Below are 20,120 nucleotides of genomic sequence, written 5' to 3'. Positions count from 1 at the left end.
ATGTTGTCTGCAGACTCACCAGACACACAAGTTAAAAACAGTGATGTTTTGTAAAATGATCCCTCAGAGAGGAAGTTAGAATAGAAAGTCATGGTCTCACACACTCATTCACATCTACCCAGCTGCAGTGCAACAACTAGTTTTCTCCAAGCTGTCAATCAAGAACAAAGAGTTTTCTTCCTGAAGGGGGGGTGTGTGGCAGCAGGTCAGCTTCATTTAAAGCTGCAAACACTGAAGCAGCTTCTTTAATTAAGGGCTAAAACAGGGCGTCTCATGGTTTCATAGTGAATTTTTGTGTTATTTTGAGATTAAAATTTGGAAACACACATATTAGTGTATGTGTGACTTTCATTATTTTTAATGAGGCATTTAAAATATGGTCTTATAAAATCCTTCATGCACTTATTTTGTGCCTGTTCTTAAATTCTATGCAGTTTTATTCAGAAAATCCAGACCTGCTATGCGGAAATGACGTCAGAGCTGAGTGCTGTCAAGTTACCAGGAGTTAGTCGCTTTAGACCGGAAGCTCCGTTAACACCTTTTATTGTACGTTTAGCCAGGAAACATCCGACGTATTGGTAAATAAATTAGAATTATACTCAGAACAGTAACAAAGTCTTAATGTCAATTTTATGATCTAGATGCTGAGTGTATCTTTTTAATGTATGTATATATTAGCTCTTAAATCAGTGCTTTTATTTTCCTTCACGGTGACCGGTTGTGTGTACCTCTGCTCGCTAACTTAACGGACTTGTAGCTTGTAGCAGCGTCGCAAATAGTTGCCTTGAATCCACCTGGAGTTGCTTCCTCCGTCGACGAACAACTTCACTCTTCTCCAGACGGACTCACAATGCTGTCCTACATTATCGGGGTGAGTATGAGTGAATTAAAAGTCACCGGGCTCGTTTTGCTTTAGCCAGTTTCTTTGCGTTAGCTCGCGCGGACGTTAGCTAACGTGCAGTTTTCCAGACATAACTTGAGCAGACCGTCGGCCTGCCCACCGTGACTCATTTGTCCTGTTATGGATTAAACTAAATGACTTTAGCTCGACTACGCCCCACACAGCTAACTGTTTTGGTGGCTAACGCTAGCTGCTGCTGCTGGTTGACTCATGCTCCTGCCTTTTTTGACCTTCATCCCAGTTGATCCGAGGCGGCTTTGACAGCATCATCAACCTCATCTTCAGACTGCTGTTCTCCAAGAGGAGGGCTGCCATCACCTTAGAGGACCCCAACATCAAGTATGCCCTGCGGCTCATAGACAGACAGGTAACACGCTGACTGCAGGCTTAATGAGCTGTTTGAGTGTTTACAAATACGACTGGTGCGTTCACGTACCGCCGCCGCCGTCTGTATTTTTTTGATTTAACTTTGTGACACTGTTTGTTGCTGCTTCAGATTGTCAGCCATGACACCAGGAGGTTCCGCTTTGCTCTGCCTTCTCCTGAACACGTCCTGGGCCTCCCCATCGGTCAGTATGAGTCCCACACAGGCGCTAGCAGGATTTAATAGCTCATGTATTAACCTAGTCATCATGAGACTGACTGCTGTCAAATGTAACTGCATCATAAACAATCTGCAGTGTTGTGAAGTGGGAGCGGTATACAATTAAACACACTGTAGTGGGATAATGCAGAGAAGCATCTGTTCAGTAGGAGTATATCATATAAACAGCCCTTTACATAGAGCTCATCTGTTGGTTTAGGATGTTTTCAAACTGCTGCTTGTTTCTGAAGAGGACTGAGCAACTTGTCATCTTCAAATCACAATTAGAAACAATGCAGTCAGCAAGTTGCAAGGGCTGAAGTTTAAGATATACAAGGTGTGACTATTGCTGTAATTTAATTTAATGTAATTAAAGCTGAGTTGTTTATCCTGGCCGTTGATTGATTTCAAGTTGTGATTTGAAATCACTCCCCCTAATGTACACTTCATGATTAATGCATGCACGCTGTGGTTCACTGACATAAGCCCCGTCTCCCTGTTTAAACCTCTCAAGCAATTTCTGGGCTGTTTTTGTAGCTCCTGTCACATTTTTACTCTCTGTTAGATAATGATTTATTGCAGTATAACGTCTGCACCTCTATGGAAGCAGCACAACAACGACTAGGAGGAAACTCAGTCATGTTTCTTATGCAATAAAATCGTAATGCCATAAAATACAAGAACAAAAAAATGTGATTTTTCAAGTGCTCATAGCTGTTATAATACTTGCTACTTGCTTGTTAGTTGCTGATAATCCTGTTAATCGACTTTTTGTTTTAGCTCTAAATGATGCATTGATACCAAATTATATAAAAGATAAGAAGCTGCTGACGTCCAAAGCCAACTGAAGCCTTCTTTGTTCTCCTTTCAGGGCAGCATATCTATTTGTCTGCAAAGATAGACGGGAAGCTGGTCGTGCGTCCGTACACACCGGTGTCCAGTGATGATGACAAAGGCTACGTGGACCTGGTGGTGAAGGTACAGAGTTTGGAAGAGTTGTTATGTATGTTTTATACATGTATGCAGGTATAGATTGTTGTTTTAAATCTGTCTCTCCGTTTGTTCCATGCTGCCAGATTTACTTTAAAGGCGTTCATCCTAAGTTCCCAGAGGGGGGGAAGATGAGTCAGTACTTGGAGAGCCTCAAGCTCAACGACACCATCGACTTCAGAGGACCCAGCGGCCTGCTGGTTTACAATGGCAAAGGTGAGCGACGTGAATAGATGAGTTATTAATTAAACGGCGCTGAAGCAGCCTGATTTAATGCTGTAACTTTCCCCCTGCAGGTGTGTTTGCTGTTAAGCCTGACAAGAAGTCTCCAGCTGAGACCAAGACAGCCAAGCATGTGGGCATGATCGCTGGAGGGACAGGTGAGAAGAACTGTGTCTCTTTTCTAACAGCTGTTTCACTTCAGAAAAGTGTCTCACTGAGCCACACAGATCCGAACACATCTCATCTAATGAACAATTTAATTAGTAAACAGCGTTTGGTTGTTTCACACAGAAGTGTTTTTTAATCTTTTTGTTGTTGTTGTTGTTGTTTTACCTCTGAGCCTTTCTCAAAGTGAAAAGAGTTCAGTTGGGTTGTTGTATCTGATCAAACCACACCCACAGCGTCCTGACGGGGCAGATAGGGCCAGAGTTTTGTTCAACTCTTACTGAATGACTGAAACATTCTGTACTTTAATTGTTGCCTGTTTAATATTAAAGAGAAATGTTTACAAATCACAAAGCACTCATGGATGTCAACATACTTTTAGGCTTATGTTGTATATAATAGAACATATTCTGTGTGTAAAGACCTTCTGTTAAGACAGTGTGTGACCTTTCCTGGTGTTTTTACAGGGATCACCCCCATGCTGCAGCTCATCACAGCAGTCATGAAGGATCCTCAGGATAAAACAGTGTGCTACCTGCTGTTTGCCAACCAGGTGAGACATATCAAAATATTGACACTATATCTCTATTTCAAATAAGTCCTGCATGAAAAACCCTACTAGAGTGCACAAGTATCAGCACAAAATGTAATTAAGATATTACAGTCCTGGTTTGCTCCCTCTCACTGATGTATTATCATATATGACATCATTCAGTTATTCATAGTGAAGCGTCAGAGTGTCGGCAGCATGTTTCTGTTGTAGCTGCTGCAGTTTAAACTACGTTATATAGACGTTTTTAGAAGTAACCTGGTGGACATTCATCCGTCTGTCCCATGAGCTCAAGAGAACCGAAAGTGTTTAAATGACCTCTAGAGCAGACGTGGAAGAAAGTGTTTGACATCTATCATGTTTCTCTTCTGTTTCCGATTGTAGTTTATTATTTTATAATCATAATTTCTTATCTAATGTGCCTGATATTCAGGGATTTTCCTTTATAGAGGATATAGATTCAGCAGGTGGTTTAAAAGTTGTGGCTGATCGTATTAGGCGCTATTTGCTTTCTAATATATTTGTGGATGACAGCAGTCTCGTTCTTACTACGGTACAGTAGTTAAACGTGTTCCTCTTTGTGCTCACAGACTGAGAAAGACATCCTGCTCAGACCAGAGCTGGAGGAGATTCAGGTGAACAACCCGGACCGGTTCAAGCTGTGGTTCACCGTCGACAGAGCACCAGAGAGTGAGTCCTCGAACAGTGCATGTCATGAATCAAGCTGTAAATCAGATGTGTGCAGGTAGTAGGTGTCTGATGGTCTCACACAGTTATACCAACACTAACAGAAGCCCTCAGACCTTTTACCTGATCCTGCTCCTCCCTGCACACCTGCCAGTTTCCTCACTGGGTCCCAGAACATGTGTACAGTTAAGCCCTAAATGAACCATACCCATGCCAAATTGTCACAACAAACAATGGATTTTAAATTGTAATTTGAAACGATGCAACAGGCAAAGTGCAGAGGTGAACTCTGGGTAGTTATTATCATTATTTATCGTGTGGCTAATAAGAAATGAGACTAAAGCTGTAATTCAGTGTCATGCAATGTGAGCAAGTTGAAACTTTGAGGGGTTGTTTATTGATCAGTGTGTACTATGTGGTTCAGTTCCTCCTTGTGTGTGACAGTCACACGTTTGATGGTATCTCATGTAGTCATGCACCATCATGGCTTAAATATTTTTACACAGTGAATATAAAACTGAAGCTTGACTTTCAAAAAGTTATATCACAAATCAAACCCAATCAATTAGATATTTTCCACAAATTGTTCAGCTCTATCAGGAAGTTTAGTGAAGTGATACTTCGGACAGCTAATGATTGTTTTACTTGTCAACAACTAACGTAGGGGGTATAAAATGTCCAATACACATTCTAGGAGCTAAGAGTGTTGTCTTTAAACTTAACTTTATTGTCCCCTGAGGGAAATTTGCTCTGCAGGCAGGCAAGAAGCACAAAAACACAGAAAACACAATCACAGTCGATCACATCCTGACACCACACTAAAATGGACAGCACACAACAGCAGAGTCATCCTCCAGAATCTGAGTTAAGTACAGCAATGGCTTGTGTTATGAAGGAGTTTTTCATCCTGTTGGATCGAGCCTTTGGCAGTTTAAATCTCCTGCCAGAGGGTAGGAGCTCAAACTCAGCATGGAGGGGATGATGGGAGCACTGAATGATATCCTGAGCCTTAGAGTGTACCCTCCTGCAAGAGACTGATAACTGATAGTTTAGTTCAGTCACAAATCTGAAAACATTCAGGAAATCTTTTTATTTTTTCCTTTCATTTCCTCCTAAAAGTCATCTACCTTATGAATAGTTCCTGATTAATTTCTGTCTGTAAGTGAGCAGATAAATGTGGCAGCTCTAGTTTTAACGTATTTGAATCGTGTGTTGTGGTGAACAACAGAGGAAGTAGTCGTGATGTTGTGTTTTGAGGCTTGTCTCATTTTCACAGAATCATGTGACTGATAACAGAGGAGGCCACATTTTCTGCACAGTCATGTCACAGTTTCATGTGAAGTTTTTGGGTCTGAAAAGTCTCACAGAAGCTTTCTTCCAAGTCTTTAAGATGAGACACCACTCACAAAGACATGTTTTTGTAGTATATTCCATAAAATGTCGGTTTTAAGACAAATGAAGAACAAAACAAAACAAAAAACACATTTAGGTGTGTATTGAACTAACTTTGTCTATTGGACATTTATGAAAATTAAAAATTCAAGAAATTCTAAATAAATATACAGTGAATTATAGAAATGACATTTGAGAGTAAAACACACAAAGTAACATAAAAAATTAAGACAATAAAACACAAAATAAGAATTTGTTTGTATGAAATAGGATAAAGGTGTGTTTTAGACCACAAACACAAATGACAGCAGTACTTTCAATGACATACATAGCTGTAATTACAGTCACATCTACTGATATTGTCTGTTCACTTAATGTTCACGCAGTCAGCAGTTTGTTTTATCAGTTTTGCTTCCTGTGTTGCATTTAGCACGTCATATATTTTTCAATTCCTCATATTGGTTTTGGATTATAGTTTGTGGTCCTGGGAAAAAAAAGCAACCCCAAAAAGGGTCAAGGTTGGGAATGGGGAACCGGTGGCCCCTTAAGGAAGAAACAAAAAAAAACCAAAATCAAAAAACCCCAAGTGAAGGAAAAAAGTGAAAACCAGCTTCGTGTGACTGCGGTTATTGGGTTTAGTGATCCTCCTGAACTAGTAGTACAGGCCATGAATTGATCTGCTGTCAGAACACAAAGAGCAACTCAGAAATGTTTAGTGTCCAATAAACTAATAATTTCAGCTCTACCTCACTTGTTCTTTTAAATAGATATTTAAAAGAGTGTACTATGCATTAAAGACTCTGCTGACCAGTAGGTGTCACTAGTGAACACTATGAAATTCCTTTCCACTGTGCCTATTGGACAAATACCTCCTCTGTGGTCTAGTAGTGAGCTTTATTTTCCTTCCTGTGTTTCAGACTGGGAGTACAGTCAGGGCTTCATCAGTGAAGACATGGTGAGGGAGCACCTGCCACCTCCCAGCGACGACACCGTCATCCTGATGTGTGGACCTCCTCCCATGATCCAGTTCGCCTGCGACCCCAATCTGGACAAAGTGGGCCACTCCCACAGCCGCAGGTTCACCTTCTAGGCGTCCGTCCAAACAGAGGAATCAAGGTTTGGAAGCATTAAAGCACGCGTATGGCTGCAGGGGGGTATTGCACTATGTACACTATATATATAAAATATATATATATGTATATGTATGCCATGATATTCATCATGCAAAGAATCACAGCTCGGACCAATTCATGTTGGTTTGATGGAAGGGCAGGGAGCAAAGTGAATATATGAGCTTGGTTGAAGATGTTTCTGATGGGAAAGTAAGTTTTTAGACCTTGGGCTTGAAAATGAGGATGTGATTCCAAATGTGTTGCAAATGTATCGTCCTGCTGTGGTCTTATTTAGGCTTCAATATCAGAAGAGTTGAGGTTTACTGGCTGTTTTCTGAGTGCCTTAACACCTGCAAAGCTTAAAAACAAAGTATTCACTATTCCGTTAAACCTGTTGTCACGTCCAAGTTGTCGATATTTTGCTTAAACATGTTCACGAGTGTTTTGTTTTTTTCAATGTATTGAGGTCACTTTTCTGCAAGATTGTCTGCTTGTGTTTGAATATGCAACAAAGAAATCAGCTGTTATTGATTGTTTTTATTATTATTTTGTATCAAAAAGCTCTGCAGAACAAATTATCAAAATCGTTTATCCTCATTTACAACTGTGTTGTAGCTTCTCTTTGGGTTTGAGGGAGCTTCTACCAAAAGTGAAGACACGTTTACTTTGTCTTGTTTTTATTACCAAAAACACAACAGAACAAAACAACATTATTGATATGCACAAAAACAGAGATTTGGTTATGTCTTCATAACAACTTAGACTTTGGTTTCCATGTTTATTTTTGTTCATGCTGTTGACAGAACAGTTGGACGTTTTAGGAGCTGTGCTGAGTGACTGAAACTAGAATCGGAGGTTGTTAGCTTAGCATAAAGACTGTTAACAGGAGGAAGCTGCTAGCTCGGCTCTGTCAAAAGCTCATTAACACGTTAGATCTCATTCATTTAAGTTGTGCAAGACCAAAGATGTAAAAGTAACAAGTTGTGATTTTGGGTAGTGTTACGTGCTGTAGCTAGTTTGTGGTGAACCTCACAAATGACATGCAACATATTGGGCTTTGGTGGATTTTTTTGATTTGGGACAGAGCCAGGACAGCACTTTGTCCTGTTTCTAGTCTTCATGCTAAACTAATAACCTCCTGGCTATAGCTTATAGCTTTCTTTGAAGTGAGGTGTATGTATCCTTAGCACTGCTGGCATGCACAGTGCGGAGAAGCAGACAGGAGGACTGGCAAGCAGGGAGCAAAAAGTCTTTCAGCCACTTAAAAAAAAAATCAGTTTTAAGTGTATGCTGTGGGTTGAACATTTCACTTTGCTGACAGGAAACTGACCCAGTTCCGTTGCTCTCATCAGATCCACCACACTGTGTTGACAGAAACGGTCATTTAGCCTCACAGAACACAGGAGGTGCTGACATTTTCATGTGACTTTGTTGTGTTGACACATTAATTTGGATCTTAACTAATGTGTTAAAACACCAAGCAGCTCCCATTTTCTACAGGTTAAAATTGCTGCTTGTGTCAACACAGAGTGGTTGATCTGACGAGAGCAACAGAAATGCTTCATCTGGTTGTTAGAGATCAGAGTAACAGTGACAATAATCTAAACATAGCATACAGTTAAAGTGATGGGGCGGCTGAAGAATGTTTCGCCAGTCTTCTTGTCTGCTTCTCCAAACTGGAGCCGCGTCAGCCGTCATCTACTGTCAGTAATACACCAACTGTGCATAAGTACACAATGCAATCCAACGTCCAGAATTATCCCTCTGAAGCTGTATTTAGACTCCTATGTTGAATCTACAGACTGCCATGTGGAATACACTGCTGTGAGTATTTATACTTGTGCACTGGTGTGATAGCATCAAAGCACCAGTTAGCAGCAGCGTTTCTATGCCACTGTGTTGAGTTTCCTTGTGAACTTCAATAGTGACTGAAATGGAGCTGGTACGTGCTGAACAACAGTTACTTTTACTGAAATGCAGAGCTTTTGGATGAGTCTATACACAGATTGGTGGATGTATGAATATGAGAAAACGGCCACATTGGCACAGTATTTTGAATTTAATTAATTGAATTTCCCTTCTGGGATAAATAAAGTATTTTTCATTTCATTCATTTCAGTACTGACTCTTGTATTTGCTTTGTTTCACTGAAGCGTTTCTGCAGGTTATGCTACAGACTACAGCTTCATTGAACTGTCTGCATAGATCCAGTGCAGATGAAACAATTGTGTCTGGTCTGATCAGAATGCAAGAGTCAGTATTGTGCCACTGTAGTCATGCACTGTTTTCATAGATCTACCAATCTGTGTATTGTCTCAGTCAGTTAATACATCACAGTCTTTTTGATCAACATATATTAGCTTCCATTTTAGTCACCATTGTTTAAGTACACAAACAAACTCAGCATAAAGTACAAATGCTCACAACAGTGTAGACCAGGGGTGTCCAATCCTGGTCCTCGAGGGCCACAGTCCTGCATGTTTTAGATCAGGGGTGTCCAATCCTGGTCCTCGAGGGCCACAGTCCTGCATGTTTTAGATGTTTCCCTCTTCCAACACACCTGATTCAAATGATCAGGATCATTATCAGTCTTCTACAGAGCTTGATGATGAGCTGATCATTTGAATCAGGTGTGTTGGAAGAGGGAAACATCTAGAACATGCAGGACTGTGGCCTTCGAGGACCAGGATTGGACACCGCTGGTGTAGACTATGATGTAGACATAAGCTTAAGACAGGCAAGTGTGGTGTATTCGTCTCCAATTGTCATTAAGAACATAAACATTTATAAAAATGTCTCCCTCCCAGTGGAGTCTTGCTCCATAAATGATTGTAGTTTTATTAGTGTAGGTTTTGATATTTCTGCCTCCACTGCTTTATGACTGAACGGATGTGTGTGTGGTGCTCTCAGTTAAAAATTAAACTGCAACATGGACCAGTGCCACTGACACTAAGTTTTTCACAGTCTGACACGGACACTTTGTGAAAAGATGCACCACACAGAACATCCTACTCACCTCCGTCACAATGGAGTGAAATTTCAAAACCTGGAAAAATAAAATCATATCTACCTTTGCAGTTAGATTCCAAACAAAGTAAATGACTCTGTAGAAGGTAACAATGCAACCTCACGTACCACAAGCATGAGTCTGACTACTACTGAGGATGAGTCCCTACAATAAGAGGAGAAATGCTTAAAGCTTAACTCACTGATTACTGAGAAAAACACAAATGCTCGAATAATACAATAAATGCAGAAAGGGGTACATTAATGCTATTAAATCTTGCATTTTCAGTTCATGCAATATGTTTTGGACAACTTCAATAAATATATATATGGTCATGGAAACTGTGTGTGTGTGTGTGTGTGAATGATGGAAATACTGTCCAAGTCTCACGTGTTCGACTACAAAGGCTGCTCAGAGGTGGAGTCGGTTCAGTCAGATGTTGGAGTTACTGTGCATTTCTGCTGTGTCGTCCTCTGGAGGGCAAACGGAGATCTCCCGAAAAAACTCATCCTCCTTCAGCATGCTCTGAAACACAGACAGGAGGAGACTCATTCAGTCCAGTGATGGCCAACCTTGGTGATGTACTGGGATCATGGTGGAGCAGGTCTCACCGTCAGATTATTGATTCCCTCAGAAAACGCTCCTATCTGTCTGACGGTTCCTTCAGAGTCTTCCATCTGACAAAAATAAATAAATAAATTACAATCACAATATAATTCCTGTAAATGTGAACAAAGCAGAGGCAGTCGTGTCTCTGTACCTGTTCCAGGTGGTCAAAGTTATCCTGGTAGATCCGGACGCTCCTCTGGAAGCTGCTGTTCTTGGGCATTTCCACATTCATGGGGCAGACGTACTCCTCACCGTCGTCATGACGTTTCTTCCTCAGAGTGCCAAAACCACCAAATGACAGGCGTCTTGGCTGGATGAGGAAACAAGAGACACTTGGCATCTGGTCCACCCCATTTTTTCTTTTTCTTTTTTTGAAAAGCTGATGCTAATTAAGGAGATGCCGGATTTTGCAAGTGTCAAGTAGAGCTGAAACTATTACTCCAGCTTCTCACTCAAGGGTTTGCTGAATTTCTTTCTCTTTTCTGAGAGGAAAAGCTTTTGACTGTTGATCTGACAGTAAAGGTCTGAGGGAAAGAATGCATTTTTCTGTAGTTTTACTGTTAATAACATACATTATCCTTCTTGCTAAAGTAAAGAATCTGAGCACTTCCTCCAACACTGTCCAGGTGACCAAGTACTTAACAACAACATGAACTAACATAATTACTATGCTTTTAAAAAGTAAGGTCAGTACATCCCCTTTATGGAAAGATACAGTTAAGTGCTGCTATAAGGAGCCATAAAGTTCCTTCAGTCAGCTGTAATGAGCCTCGAGAAGCAGATCAGTCAGTGTGTGTTCTGTTCGCTGTTACTCAAGAGAAGTAGAAAGTCCCTGTTCATGTCGTGTTAGTACAGCATCCTGTTACATAGAGCCAGATAAAGTGATCACAGAGATGGAGGTCTGTACTCTGTGTATGGTTTTAGGTTCACTTTGGCTACTTTACTGTACCAACAACAGGGTCCCATCGTGTTCTTGTAAACTGCAAAATTATGATAATGAGGTAGACTCATTCATTTATTAAGACAAATGCATTAGGAGATAAAAAGATGTATTTAACTTGCATGACGAATGACACAGATGGTGCTGGTATGATACGGCAGGTGTTTGCAGTACACTGCTAATTTAAAACTACCTCAAAGAAAATCTGCTGAGGAATCAATGAGCATTATCAAAATTTTATATCTCAATGATGTCTTTGGAATCTGAATTTTGATCCCAGTTTTCAATGCCCAACCCTAGACTTGAGTTTTATTCTGCTGTAACTATCAAGTGAAAGTGAAGCTGATATCACCATAGTGACACACAGGGACTGTTTGTGAAGCAGTGGACGGGCAGCTACCTTGACCTTGGCCGTGGCTGTGAGGACGCTGTAGTCTGGGTTTTCCAGACAGTCCTGTTTGAGCCGCTGAGCCTCGGAGCCAATGAGCAGGTGAAAATGTGTGGCCAGGTGGCGTCTCAGCAGGGTTTTGTTGGGAGGAATGTTGAGCAGAAGGGCGAGTGCTTCCACGTTAAAACGAGGCTCCAACACCTTTAAAACACGAAGATTAAACATAATCGTGGAAGGTTGAACAGGGTACGAGAGAGAAAAAAAATAACAGTAGTGAAAAGCAAAACCAGGAAATAGTTTCATAGAAAATCAACCAGCGTCTTTAATTAGATATTGAGACTGACTGCAATAAGCAGACTTTTTTGGGCGGGTTGTTCACAGTTTGTGGTGTCCTATAATCTGCAGCAGACGCTATTGGTCCACACTGTGTACATTTATATTAATACCTAAAAACATATATATTTTTTTCCAGAGCAGCTACATTGTCCCATTTGGTAAAAATCACATTTCAGGATCAGGTTCTTGCTCACCACAGAGGTGACACGTTCACTACTAAGGAACTCTGGTGATTTCTGAAACAATGTGTAGCTCCTTATTTCTACACGGCACTCTTCGATTCTGTCAGCTTTCAAGGACAGATTTTATAAACATAATGTTAGCTCCATGAACTCACTGCAAATGTGTCTAACTACTAACTGGTGTACACTGATGGCACTGACTGCAGCTGCATTAGAGCAGCTAAACACACTGCTCATTTAATCTGTCACACTTTTTTTTTACTCATGTTTTAGTTTCTTACAAAAATCACCATACAATAAATTTAGAGGACAGACAGTTGGGGGCCTGTATTATCTTTATTGCCTTTGTTTTCTTCCTGTGAGCTTTAATTTGCTGTTAAAATCAGTTTTACCTCATGTGTTTTATACGATGTTGCATTAAATGCTGATCCCCCACCACACTCACCATCAGCCCTCCATGAACACCACTCCCCCTCAGGTTGGGGGCATATTCTGCCAGATCCACAGAGCGCAGCCACTCCATCACTCTGTGGTTGGTCCACTGGGAGATCTCAGCCGGCGTGACGTTGTTCTAGACCAGAGAATGGAAATATTGATTTCAGAAGAAGATACGCTTTTTTTTTTTTTTTTTTAAATCAAAGGAGGTTTTAGAACAAAAGAGGAGTGTGGGTTGAGACACTCTGTGTGATACCTCATCAGAGGGTCGTCGTCTGAGACAGCTGGGTTCGTAGAAGTTCAGTCGGAGGACCTGAATGGCTCTCTTGATGCTGAGGTGATGGAGAACACTGCCGACCTTCAGAGACAGCAGGTCCTCCTGGGAAACAGGATCACACAACGGCAAAGAGTTATCACAAAGTCACACGACCCACTGAATGATTTATTCAGTGGAAAAGATTAAACTATGAACGACATCCTGCTAGAAGGTGGTTTAAGATGTTCTGTCAGCTCACCACTGTCATGTAGTGCAGCATGCGTCCATCAACACGAGCCTCATCAAAGTGACTCTTGTACTGCGGGAGGCCGATGTCATCCAGCCATCCTAAAAAGAACAAACATCAGTGTATTTAATCTACATTGATAGTCGCTGAGGACAGCACAGTACGTATATGAAGCTGTAAGACGACATCACTTACTGTTCACCCAGTTGTGGTCCAGTTTGCCCTTCAGATCCTCCTCCTCTGACCCGAGAGCCTGCAGGGCCAGCTGGAGCTTCTTCCTGTGGAGAGGCTGCTTTATGCCCAACTCCTGGAAACATAAACCGACAACTGCTGTCAAAAGGTCAAACATCAAGAGTGTCCAGATTTTAATTAAGATTTTAAAGTCAAGTGTACTTAAATGGTGTATTTGAGCACTATGCTAGAATTCAGGTGGAGGACGACTGCACAAAATAGGTGATTAGAAATCTGTTGAAAGTACTCTTGCTTAGATCAGTGTTTAACTGCTGTCTAGCAAGGATCAGCTGGATGTGTGTGTATACAGCTATGAGAAACCCTTTAGTTTGTGTTAATGAAGTACTGTGAGGATTTATAAACTGGTCTTGCTATGTGCCACAGCTTTCATCTCCCTGGCTTGTAGCCTTACAGCTCGTGAGTTTGTTTGTAGCATCTTGCACCAGTGATTCCCAACATGGGGTAGCTGTACTTCTGCAGTTTCACAGGGGGAACATTAAAAAAAATAGCTGAACTAATTAAAATAATAAAAAATTAAGACACTGCACTGAGGTATGAAAACTGGGTAGCAAGGGAAGCTAAAATGCTAACCAGTTAGCTAAAAGCAAAGAAGAAATAGTTAAAACTGAAAGCTAGAAGTACAAAACAATCCACGAACTGAAAGAGTGCTAACACCAAGAGGTAACTTGCTGAAGCTAGGAGATAAATGGTTCATATTTGCAGCAAATGTTGGATAAATGGTCAATTAAGTTGGCTAGAATGATTGAAACATTTTACATAAAAACTAAATGGAAAGAAAGAAGACTGTTGGTGTGAAAACTCTCTACTGACCTTCTCCAGATCGTGCTGTGATGCCTGCAGTAACGTTTGTCCTGATTTGATCCAGTTCTGGCCCTGGGCAACATATAACCCGAGGCCCTGCTCATGGAGCCACACACAAACGTCATCTTTACTCCACCGCGAGAAAGGAACATCAACAGCACTGAACAGAGACAGAGACACTTTTAAATCAAGTCAGACAAGGCTCCAGGCTGAAAACAAGCCTCTTCAATATGACACCATTTATCAGAATTACAGCTGAATCTGTAAAAATCAAACAATTATCGCATTTTCAACTTATGTGTGTGTCTGCCAGTTTTATTCAGAAGTTAACCAAATCTGAGCTTCAAATAAAATATTCCATCAAAATCACTATATTCTTGTAAACGTCTCATGAAAAAAAAATTCAATAAACTACAGATCATGTAAAAAACGGAAAATTCTGCTCTCCCTGGTACAACTGAGAACCAATTCCTGACTCACATGTCAGTATCAGTCATAAATATTTACAGTATGTCCAGTCACATGTTTGTTTGTTTTTTTTCCATACTGGTAACTTGGAAAAATGTTATACATGTTTATTACAGTTTTTGCAAACAAAAAAAAAAAGAAAAAGAAATTTAACTTTCTTTTGTGCGTATGTGATTTACAGCATAATAACTATCATACTGCACAGATGACATTTCTGAGTTCTCTCCACTTCTAGCCATCGTTGTGCTGTTTCCATAGAAGTGCAGGACTTAAGATTGCAGTAAAAATTGAGTCCACAGTGAGAGAAAATGTGAGAGGAGCAAAATACTCTCAGAAACCGCTTTAGGTTTAGATGGTTAAAAATAAAGAGTCACTGGGGATAAATCCCAAACAAAGAAGAAACAGGCGCAGTTTAGCATTGATATGTAATAAACTAGAGGACTCATTAGTTTCTTAAAACTTGTAAATAGCAAAACTTTATCAGCATTTGAGGCAAAAGTCCTGCAGCAATGTTTGGATAGTGATATATTAACAATAAGAATAATTTGAGGTAATAATTTCTTAGGATTCTTTAGGCTTGTAAATCTTGAGCACCTTGATCTGACTATTTATTAAAAGTACAACTTTTAGTGGCTGGTAGATTAAAAAAAGAAAGTTTTAAGAACACGTACTTTTGCTTTGATTCACGCGACCAGCCAAGTCGAGGTCCAGCTGTGGCTCTGACTCCGCCCCTCCTGAACTCCATCTCAGCTGCATCATCGAGGTTGAAGGAGGTGGAGTGACTCCTCTTCAGCCTGCAGGAGAATCACTTTATAAACGAGCAAGATAATCTTCTTACATGAGTTCAGACACAGATAAGGCACCACTGACTTACCTGCCAAAGAATTTCATCAACCCTCTGGACTTCTTCTTGGTTTCGGGGGAGGACGGCAGAGGAGCTGCTTCATGGGATTTCCGTGGAGGAACACCAGCCAAGTCGAGGTGCTCTGTGCCTTTACGTTCTGTCTCTGCTGTAAAATAATTAGATACGCATTAACATGACAGTAAAGAGAAACAGAATCGATCACCCACCACCACCAAACTCCTCTCAGAAAAATCTGGCTCAGATTTAAGCAGCACTACAGCTCATCAACTACACAAGCACCCAGTGGACCAGAGGTGAAACTAAAACAATAAAACTTAAGTCAGCAGCAGAATGGACACCACACATGCAACAGACTAGTTAACTACAACAACACAACTTACTAATTCACAACACATGAGAGATGCAACACACCTAAACTGAAAGAAAGCTGAAACAGCTTCATTGCAGATGACTGAATGTCATGGATAAAGGACAGCTGGATGGTTCTATGATATCACTGATAGACGACTCACACCTGAGCAACATTTAAGAAAAGTCTAGAAAATGCAGGAACTAAAAGCAGTGATTCCCAACTTTTCTTGTCAAACAAAACTTAGATCCTTAATAATCTACATAAATGTTAGGAACCACTGCTTTCATAAAAGTGGGAGAAAGGTTTCTCTATGAGAGAACAGTATGACAGTGAGTTCATGTGAGCTAAATGGTCACATTGCAGTGTCAGTACTGTGTTTCTGCATCCAGCTGCATCATCCAGAGCTGCCATACTGCAGGTCAACAGGACCGTTCTGCACTACTGTACCTAACACTGGTGCACTGGCACTCCGGGTGCGGTCTTCACAATTTACAGGAACATGAAAATCAGTAATTAAAAACAAAAGACAAAAAGCAGCAAAAAAAGGAACACTTATTGATTAAACCAAAAACACAAATACACGATTCTGTGTTGGAGTGTAGAGCTCACCAAGGTTGGGGGCGCTGGCTGCCTGCTTGCCTCCACGCAGCTTAAAGAAGCCACGGCCGAAAGAGGAGCGGGCCTTCTTGGTACCAAAACTGTCCTCACTTGTGGTTTTTCCCTTAGAAGGGGAGGAACCAGGTCCTGCTTTATTTTTAGCCTATGAGAAAAAAATACAGGAAGGAAGAAACAGCCAGGACATGGCCAGAGATAAAGTATTTCACCTTAAAATTCAAGTTTATGAGAAAAGGTGTAGTTGCACATTTTCACCACTAAGTGTCAGAGCAGGACTACTTGCAGGACACTGAATTACATGATCGGTCCTGTGACTAAATGCAGACTGATGCTGATAATCATAACAAGGAGCATCCACTTAGTAGGAGGGAATCACATTCTTCAGATTCTACAGTGAAAAGGATAATCAGAAACTAATGAACACTTGAGTGTTTAAACCACTGAAATTACTAAAATTACATCAAGTCTGGTCTGTTATGTTGCACAGTTGAGCCATTGTAGACACTCAGGCCTGGTCTTACCTGCTCAGAGCTGCTGGTTACAACGGAGTTGCCCGGCTGTACAACACCTAAGGAACTGAAATAACAAGAATAAACAACACCTGAAGTCCAGAAACAAGCTTAACATCAAGCATACTTAAAAGTATAGCTTTGCTAACACAATCCATCATTTTAAAAAAAGCTGGTTCCAACATCTATCAAAAGAAGAGCCCAGAAGAGCTCATGTAAAGGTATACTTGGGGTAAAACTGTGCCAGGTGTAGAGTAAAATAGATTACGCTTCTGCTTACCTGAATTAGCAGCAACGGCCTCACAATTTGCCAATTTACATTTATTCTTAGCTGTTCTGTCTGAAGCGTTTGGGCTCTCACCGTACACCCACACAGGTGTTTTCAGTTAGACTGTGATTAGACCTCTCCTCAGGACTGTGTGGGCAAAGCTTCCTGACTCTGCATGCAACAGTTTTATTGCAAATGCAAGGTAGGGACAAATTAGTATCTATTACTAGCTGTGTGTGATTTTAATACTGTGGTAAAAACCAATTAAACATGCCAAATCATTTCAATGACAACAGTGTTATTATTGTAACACCTGAAACTAAACTTGGAACACTTTGAACATGTCACATGAAGCAAATCATACCAGCCACGCGCCCTCATCTTACACAACATAGATTTATTAAAGCTGATGTTTCACAACCTGCTCCAGACACACTACATGCTTTGAAAAATGTAAAAGGTCCTAGACATCATCAACAGTTACTTCAGCTGTGTGCAGAAATGTCAGTGTACTTAATTCCACCCATGAGACTAAATAAAGCGGAAACAAATGGCTTTTGATAACAATAATTAGATCTGAAGGTCTGGGTTTTACCTTTCGGCTGCCTGTAACTGTCGCTCTCTGTCCAGGTCATTCATTTCCGAGAGCACTGCTATGCATGGAATAGACTGAGACGAGAGACGGCGACGGAGAAAAACACTATTAATTGAACATTATTTCCTAACAGCAGAACATTAACCCAGCCCAACAATAATAAAAACAATAACCCAAACAGAGGCTCTAAATGCCTGCGAGAAACAATTTCAGAGTGGGAGGCTGAAATTGGGTTTTTTACAAAGGAAGTGTACAGTCTGGGGTTCATCCTGTGTCACGATTGTTTTGACAGAGGTTGTGTTTACCTCGCCGGAGCTCCTTCCTGCCTCCCCCTCCAACTCCAGGGTCACCTGATCCACCTCCATGGAGACAGAAACCGAGGGATCATCTGGGATATCGTCATAGTCATCCTCCTTCAACTTCTCTGAGAGAGGGCACAGAACCAAAACCCTCAGTTCATTCTCTGTCAGAGTTTATCCACCCCTTAAGGCTGCAAACATTCATTATATAAGGCAGAGAAGTGTTTTTAATCAAGGAAGTGCTACAAAACTGAAAACTGGCCACAGTTTCCCAGGACCCCAGGTAATGTGTCCTCAAATGTCTTGTTTTATCCAGTTATGAGTCTAACACTCAAAATGTATCACAGTTACAATGATAACAGAGAAAAAGATCAAATCCTCACACTGGAGAAACTGGAGCCTGACAATGATAATTGGTTATCATACTGATTATTTTTCTGTCCGAGAATATTAAATCTTTAACTTCAATAATGCTTTTCATAAATACTTGACCGACTTATTTTTTTTCCAATGTGACACCATTTATCGGAACCAGAAACTGTAAAAACAGAGGGGATTGTCAGATTTTCAAGTACCCAACGAGGCATGCAACTGAAGCTGAAAGTTATGATGCTTCATCAAAATCTCTTTATTCGACATGTCTTATTTAAAAAACAAATAAACAAAACAGAGTCGGTAAAAAGCAAAGCTGTCTGTGCTCCTCCACAGTTCTGTGAACTTATGAATGACTCAGCAACAACCAACAGTCACGTGACCAAACAATCTGGGACTTTTTGGCTGAACTGCAGATTGCGTTTACACAGACAAGAGAGGACACAAGTATGGAAGCAAACTAGAGTTCCAGTGTTGGTAACACCTTTGGGCAATTCAAATATGCTTTACATGTTAGTTCCAGTTTGTTTGTTTTTTTTTTTTTAAACTTTTGCAACCAAAAAACCCCCAAACATTTGTTTTTCCTTGTTTTTCAATAATTAACAGCATTATAATTATAATGCACAAACGACATTTGAGTTCCTCCTACTTGTAGCCATGGTTATGTTGTTTCAGTACAGGTGCAGGACTTTATATATAGCAGTGAAAAATGCCACAGTGAATAAAAATATGACAGGAACAAAAGAAACACCCAGAAACTGTTTGGGGCTGAGAGGGTTGATGTAAACAACTGTGTGTATTTTATGCTCATTCTAAAAGTTTTATTACATGGTAAAGGAGAAAACTTGTTAAAATCCCAACTCTTTGATTGAATACTGAAGCAGTTTTCATGGCAGCATTCTAAGTATCACCGTGAGCACATTTGTAATTTCTGAGTAATGTTTATAATGATCTTCAAACACAGTCTGACCTTTGACCAGCTCCTGCTCTGTCTTGCACTTTAAAAGTGACTCCTCCAGCTCTTTAATTCTTCTTTCCTGTAGATCAACACACATGTTATAATATTGCAGTAATGACGACTATCAGCAAGTCAAAGCTGCTGCTGACACACGGCACCATACCTTGCCATCGTTTTCTGATGTCAGTGATTCCAACACCAGCTTCATCTTCAACATTTCAGCATCTGGGGGGAAAAAAAAACAAAAAAGCTAATGCGTCCTACTCGTACAAGTTTAGCTACAACTCCCCTGGGCTCTGAAAGCTGCAAACAGAAAAGAGACATAATGAAACCTCTGGGGCTCAGCGTGTGGTCAGCAGGGCTCCTGTTTCAGACAGGTGCTGCAATGAATTCTTGGTGTGGTTACCACCACAAGTTATTTAAAAATTGGGCCTTTATTAGTGTTTTGTTATGAGTATTACACAATTAAATGTGTGTCAATCACTTGGCAATCTAATCCAGACTGAAAGTGCACAAACTCTGATATCTGTTTACATTAGCAGAGCTCGACTATATTTGGTGTCTGATAGCATTTAATTGAATCAGACTGCAGCATTAAACTTGACTATTAAATCTGAATAGCTTTTAGAATCCAAACTCAGAAACTTCAATAACAACAATTTCACCTTACCTTATAAATTAAAGAACCACCTGTATGTACGGCTCAATATTAATCTCCACACAGTGCATTCCCACTAAGGCCATGAGAGAGCATGAAGGCTCCG

General features: G+C 40.6%; 2 protein-coding genes across 3 annotated transcripts in view; one reads left to right on the top strand and one right to left on the bottom strand.

Annotated features, from left to right (window-relative positions):
• The first annotated feature begins 717 nt into the window (after positions 1–717).
• Positions 718–8,005, top strand: cyb5r3 (cytochrome b5 reductase 3). The gene is made up of 9 exons (XM_008288359.1): positions 718–871; positions 1,143–1,268; positions 1,398–1,470; positions 2,356–2,462; positions 2,561–2,690; positions 2,771–2,854; positions 3,329–3,414; positions 4,002–4,101; positions 6,408–8,005. The coding sequence occupies exons 1-9, from the start codon at positions 851–853 to the stop codon at positions 6,578–6,580; spliced, it is 900 nt and encodes a 299-aa protein (XP_008286581.1). The 5' UTR covers positions 718–850; the 3' UTR covers positions 6,581–8,005.
• A 1,223-nt stretch (positions 8,006–9,228) lies between these two features.
• The window catches only part of LOC103362093 (liprin-beta-1-like), a 29,482-nt gene continuing 18,590 nt past the window's right edge, over positions 9,229–20,120 (bottom strand). The window contains exons 9-25 of one of the 2 annotated variants that reach the window (XM_008288357.1): positions 19,520–19,581; positions 19,369–19,435; positions 18,033–18,151; positions 17,728–17,801; positions 16,877–16,931; positions 16,350–16,500; positions 15,398–15,533; positions 15,195–15,317; positions 14,065–14,215; positions 13,198–13,309; positions 13,015–13,103; positions 12,756–12,878; positions 12,510–12,635; positions 11,559–11,747; positions 10,370–10,528; positions 10,221–10,286; positions 9,229–10,134 (exon numbers count right to left, since the gene is read on the bottom strand). In XM_008288357.1, coding sequence (XP_008286579.1) covers positions 10,042–10,134; positions 10,221–10,286; positions 10,370–10,528; positions 11,559–11,747; positions 12,510–12,635; positions 12,756–12,878; positions 13,015–13,103; positions 13,198–13,309; positions 14,065–14,215; positions 15,195–15,317; positions 15,398–15,533; positions 16,350–16,500; positions 16,877–16,931; positions 17,728–17,801; positions 18,033–18,151; positions 19,369–19,435; positions 19,520–19,581 — 1,895 coding nt within the window. In that variant the 3' untranslated portion in view covers positions 9,229–10,041. The remainder of the gene's footprint in view (positions 10,135–10,220; positions 10,287–10,369; positions 10,529–11,558; positions 11,748–12,509; positions 12,636–12,755; positions 12,879–13,014; positions 13,104–13,197; positions 13,310–14,064; positions 14,216–15,194; positions 15,318–15,397; positions 15,534–16,349; positions 16,501–16,876; positions 16,932–17,727; positions 17,802–18,032; positions 18,152–19,368; positions 19,436–19,519; positions 19,582–20,120) is intronic. The other variant, XM_008288358.1, reaches the window with a different exon arrangement.

Source organism: Stegastes partitus, unplaced genomic scaffold (assembly GCF_000690725.1).
Source record: "Stegastes partitus isolate 25-593 unplaced genomic scaffold, Stegastes_partitus-1.0.2 Scaffold555, whole genome shotgun sequence".
Lineage (NCBI taxonomy): Eukaryota > Metazoa > Chordata > Actinopteri > Pomacentridae > Stegastes > Stegastes partitus.
This window is presented reverse-complemented; position numbering and strand designations above follow the sequence as displayed.

What these genes read in the sequence shown, in the direction of transcription:
- cyb5r3 (XM_008288359.1), top strand. Translation starts at nt 851, where the DNA reads ATGCTGTCCTACATTATCGGG. An exon ending in TGCTGTCCTACATTATCGGG is followed by an intron (nt 872 to 1,142) that starts GTGAGTATGAGT and finishes CCTTCATCCCAG; the next exon opens with TTGATCCGAGGCGGCTTTGA. An exon ending in ACGTGGACCTGGTGGTGAAG is followed by an intron (nt 2,463 to 2,560) that starts GTACAGAGTTTG and finishes CCATGCTGCCAG; the next exon opens with ATTTACTTTAAAGGCGTTCA.